At 44.6% G+C, this 5602-nt stretch overlaps 1 protein-coding gene across 3 annotated transcripts in view; it reads left to right on the top strand.

The window, feature by feature from the left end:
• Positions 1 to 5093: 5093 nt before the first annotated feature.
• Positions 5094 to 5602, top strand: part of LOC105456330 — a 6469-nt gene continuing 5960 nt past the window's right edge. For 2 of the 3 annotated variants that reach the window (XR_975233.1, XM_011700282.1), the window contains exon 1: positions 5094 to 5320. Coding sequence is in view for 2 of the 3 variants with exons in the window: in XM_011700282.1 (XP_011698584.1) it covers positions 5245 to 5320 (76 nt within the window). In the remaining variant the exon portion in view is untranslated. Of the gene's footprint in view, positions 5371 to 5602 lie in introns of all 3 variants that reach the window. The other variant, XM_011700283.1, reaches the window with a different exon arrangement.

The raw sequence follows: 5602 nt of genomic DNA, 5'->3' as shown, positions 1-5602 counted from the left end.
GGCCGCCCCCGCCCCCCCCCCTCTTATATCCTATCGTCGTTCGCCAACTTGCACACCGTCCCCCAAGTCCTTTGTATACGAAGTGACAGAGACGGATCTCCTGGCGACGCGGCCTGGGACGGTAGTTTCGGGTAAACAAACCACGATATATCCCAAAGAGAATTCCCCGCGCCGTCAGGCGGATGCACCGCCGCGTCGACAAGCACGTCCAGAATAATTTGACGACTCTTATATGTATATACACGTATAGCGCTTGCGCTATCTCGTCGCTCTCTCTCTCTCTCTCTCTCTCTCTCTCTCTCTCTCTCTCTCTCGCCCCCTCGAGAGTAATCCTTGCATCGTCACGACGCCCGAAGTGTCGGCGGCAAAGAATTTGAGATTCGCTGCAGCAGCGACAGCGGAACGATCCCAGAGTGCTGCTTTCGCGCGGCTAATAATTGATTATTTACCCGTTAAAGCTAAATTAAATTTCAAAAATAGTTCTAGTCACTCTTTAGGGAAACTTCAGCGCAGAATTTTCTCAAAAATTAGTATTTTGACAAGCTTTACTTTTTCGCAGCTGTAATATTCTTGGAGAATGTGATCGCCTTAATCAAATGATCTTCATCAAGTAATTAAAATGTTAAAAATGAATAGAGACATTATATATTAAGTAAAAAAACATTTAAATTATTTCTCTCTCTCTCTCTCTCTCTCTCTCTCTCTCCCTCATGTATTTTTGTCCAAATGTCGAGAAAATAGTCGTTCATTGATTCTTTTTAGAGCGTTCGTTAGTCGATCGAAGTTGAAGTACTCAAGAGATTAATATCCGAGCTTATCAAATTACAAGTTGAAGCGTTTACATACATTGGTAAAACGCGCTCCGCCGTTGGGAGAAAGTACGAATGAGAAATTCTATTTAGACACAGATTCATGAAATTCCGCCGTCGAGACCCTCTTGTTATCTGGAGAACAGCGGTGATTTCAAGCGTCAAAGCGGGAAAATTAATTATTCCCTCTGACAATGATAGACGTTATTCTTGCATAAGACTTAATTTCGTTTTCGTGAATGCGCGACTAAATGAAGATTGAGCGCGATTGCATTAAGTATTTCGTTAATCCTATTCTCGAATAGAACACTGAACGGCGCCGTTAATTTGCACTCGGGGCTATACCATGAATTAGATTCTTCGTCCGTTTCGCGCGACTATTCGGCAAATTAACATTTTAGATCGCACTGTCAGGAATATTACTTGGTCCCTGTTGTCGGCAATTTAGGGTGTTTACCCTGAGAAATCTCGTCGCTGGCGTCGACGGCACGCTTATATATACAGGCATTTAAGTATCCGCGCGCGGTGTTTTCGCCACCGTTTTCGTCGCAAATCGACAATCTCGTAATACACGATCGCAAACGCGATTTGTCATTAAAAATAAACCGATTAGGAAAAACGAAACGTTCACAAAACCATCTACATGCGCAAAGTTTTTAGACATTTTATATTTTCTTACGTAAATTCGCATAAAGCGAGAAACGTAACGTTTCGCGCTGTTATCCGTAAGGTGCTTGTATTAAGCGTGTAAAGGCACGAAATTCCTGGCTGAAAAGACTGTATTTATTCACGGCAGTGAACTCAAACGAGTGCAGGTCGAGAATAACAGTAACGGAAGCCCCTGCGGTATCGTACACAGCGATGCTGCGGAACGGAGAATATTGGGAATACCGTGTTCGCGGCACGATACCCGTGAAAAATTTTTATATTTTCCGCTTTAAGATTTTCCAGTTGGTATAGTATCGCGCATCCAAAATAACCTACCTGATGGCTCGACTATTTTCAATCTTTACATTTCCTAGCTCTCTTTCCCTCTTCTCTCGTTTAATCATCTTTTCCGTTCTCTTGTTCGAATTTTCTCGAAAAAAAAAATGGCCCGTTACGATCTATTATGCGTCCGATACAACGATGTCTGTTATAATATATTCCGCCGATACATGTGCGCGAGAAATTATACCTTCCTCTCTCGTATTAACAGAGCGGCGAATATAATTTTCAGGCGCGCATAATTTACATGTCTATTTTCCACGTTGCGTTCGCCTCGTTATATATTGATTGCGTCGCTCGCCCCGTCCCCGCGCGTTAAATACGCGCGCCGTGCGCGCATCGGCACGGCATCCGCGTGCGATGCGCGCGCGTTGACGTTTCGACTATCGGAAAGCGCGTAACGGAGACGACGGGAATATCGACGGACGGGGAGAGGCTCCGTTCTAGTAGAACAAAAGTAACCATGACGAAGGCCCCTCAGGGCGTCGTATCCGCGACGGGCGGCCTCGAAAACGGAAATATCGGGGATATTGTTCGCGGCGCGATACCGTGAAATTTTACGACGTGCAGGCACCCGCCGGGAGCACCCAGCGGGCCAAGCGCGCGCGCGCTCGCAGTAATTTTCTCGGGGAAAATTTTCGACGCGCCAGCTAACGCGCCCCGACCGGACGACGGAAGCGGCTAATTACGTCCGCCAAATCGACTTCTCTCTTTTTTTCCTTCTGTTTTTCTTTTTTTCGTGTCGAAACGACGCGAGAAACCGATTCGTTTTTCTCCCGGTCTGCAGACCGCGAACACGGAAGCCAACGCGGACGCGCGACGTTTCACGAACTGCAACCGGCGCGACGTCGAAATTACGCTGGACGAAAAGAGAGAACTTTCTTGATGACGGCAACGACAGTCGTTTCTTGTCCATTTTTACGGAGAAAATGGCGTAAGCTTGTAAAGCCCGTGTGGAGTATAGATTTTGCGACCTGCCGTAAAGCGTAATCGCGCTTATCGTAAAAGTGCAACGTAACGGTTATAGTGACGCGTAATGTAGTAGGCAAATTTCAGAGGAGAGAAAGAGACAAAGAGAGAGAGAGAGAGAGAGAAAGAGAGAAATGTAAAAGAATATTAACGGATTTAATGAATTAGTTGATAAATTTATACTGCCACTGGAATTGATCGGGAAAACGGATATTTGAAAATTGGCATTACAATTTTCGTGGTTTCTCTATAACGTATGCATACGTCCAATCTATATATAACAAGATTTTTATATGAGAAAAATTTTAGATGAACATTTTTACTTATTTAATCATGCTCATATTAAATTTCTTTATCGCTAACAATAGATATATTCGAATGGGGAAACTGCCGCAGGGAACGCGATATATTCTTCCCATTTTGTACAATATATATATATATATATATATATATGTATATATATATATATCAAAGTTTCATTAGTTCTTCCGTACCCTATCAACAATAATAGTATAAATAGCAGCCGACGTGACGCTGAAAGGTTTAATATTTCACTGATCGCGTATATCCCTCTCCCCCCCCTACCCCCTCCTTTACGCCTGCAGGATATGAGCGAAGAAGCGTTGACCTAATAACGCAGTCGTTAGACAAAGTTGAAATATACCGACCGAAAGATCGAATGTACGGAAACCGGATATTTCATTTCGAAACTCGACGCCGCGATACGTCAACGCAGAATTGCCCCTCGTCCGTACTACTGCCGAACTTCCGTTACAAATTTTACTCTTTCGCCTCATCCCCGCGGCTAAAGTAATTGGCTTTTCTCTCTCTCTCTTTCTCACTCTCATCCCCTGTAAGATCCTCCTGTTACCGAGTTAAGTGTCTCGCGGATCTGCTTTCCTCCTTTTCCAGGAGGAGAAGGAAAGTCCTGGCATTCGAGTTCATAAATTTCATCTCGCGCGCCGTCGAATTTCTCGATGAAAAAGATTTATGGGAGAGAGAGAAATGCCGAAAGAGAGAGAGAGAGGGGGGAATGAGGAAGGGGGGGGCAATGCAGAGAAAGAGAGAGACCTGTTTCCTCGTAACCCGTTTTCTAATACCCCTTTAATTTCCCGTTTTCCATGGCCCGCTAATTCGCGCGGCTCCTCCGCGATCTGACTAATGCGATTAACGCGGCGCCGTTCTCTCTCACCCGCCGCGGCAATGCCTGTCAACAACTGTTCTACAAGTGCCGCGACAATCGCGGATGGGGTCGTCGTCGTTTCACCTTCCCGCCTCGTTTCCGCTATTTTTTTCCGCAGTGGCCGTGTCAAAGACTCCTCTCGCCATGTACCATGAGGCGTGTGCAGTCATCTCGCGTGTGGCAAGTCTCGATTAAATGCCATATCTATTTGCATGGCAATGCATAATAATTAGGGGCTGAACTAGGGCGCGACAGATTGGTACGAGCAGCTTAGCCGCCTGTCTATCGCCGCGCATCAACTGCAGTATGCAACCGCAATCCTTCGTAATGCCGGCGCGCGCCACATCTCGCAGATGTTCCCTCCGCGCGCGCACATATATCTCGCGTAAGAGGGGGGGTGTAAATATGCACCGGAGCCGCGAGAATTCCGCCTCGTGTACCTCCGGGTTGCGGGATTTTCCGCGAATAATCGCTGATCACGATCGGCCAATCTGTTGCGATATTAAATTTCGACTCGTTTTATTTTCGTTTGCCGTATTACACTTCTTAATTTACGATCCCGCCGACCCGTTCGCCGAACCGTTGTTTAATAAAGACGCTCCTATACTTCGGCATAAATTGCGTTTGAAAAGACACTGCTTCTATCGCTTCTATGATTAAATGCTTCCATTTATAATGATACTGTCTTTATATTGAAAAGCGTTGAAATGTAAAGATTCAAAAAAATCTATCGAATTAAACTTAAATAGAATGAAATTAAAATTAAAACGCAATATCAAGATATTGTAATCTTTTTTTCTTTGCGTTAAGCTATTTGTTTGTGCAGCTGCAGTTTTCAAGGTTCATTTTTATCCTCTTTGTGCACAGACACATCCGGAGAAAAATTGTATCGTCTTAGCTCCGACCAGGATGCCACGGCACGTCACCAAACAGAAACTTTTATGTGATTGCAATTTTGAAATGCCACGATGCCCAATAACAGAATTGCATTTTTGCGAGGAGCTATTGAAAATTGCAACAGACAGCTTGACAGGGTAAAATAATCGCGTTAAAAATAAAAAATTCAAGCAATTTTATATGCGTAAATTCGAAATAAAATTGCGCACGTGTGACTTGAAGTACAGCGAATAAAAACTTATCGGACAGCCTGACAACGGCGTGGAAACGGCTACGGAACAATTTGTTTCGATGGATAACGGTCGACCTCTGACATTTCAATTGGGACCTAAACACACAAATTGCCTCGTCGAGTATGCTTTAAATTAGTAGTGAAAGAATAGCTTCGGATGCCGCAGCATGCGCCGCAAGAAGCGACCTGACAAATGGCGTCGAATTAGGAAGCTGTATCCCGACGTCAAGGAGGGAGGTCGAAGTACGTAAAGATGTTTGCGACGGAGATTAACCTACCGGCGAATTATTATCGTAAATTATTAGTACTTAATTAATTAATATTACTGCTGTAAATTTTGAGAAGCGGAAAATTCCTTAGCGAGAAAATAGCGCGCCACTTCAATTTCCCCGTCGTCGCTCGGCCACGCGATAATTATTCGCTGACAGAAGATAATTTAACGCGCGTTATTAAATGCGTCGCGGCGCGGAGAGAGAGAAAGAGAGAGAGAGAGAGAGAGAGAGAGAGAGAGAGAGAGAGAGAGAG

Source organism: Wasmannia auropunctata, unplaced genomic scaffold, assembly GCF_000956235.1.
Source record: "Wasmannia auropunctata unplaced genomic scaffold, wasmannia.A_1.0 LD335709.1, whole genome shotgun sequence".
Classification (NCBI taxonomy): Eukaryota; Metazoa; Arthropoda; class Insecta; order Hymenoptera; family Formicidae; genus Wasmannia; species Wasmannia auropunctata.
This window is presented reverse-complemented; position numbering and strand designations above follow the sequence as displayed.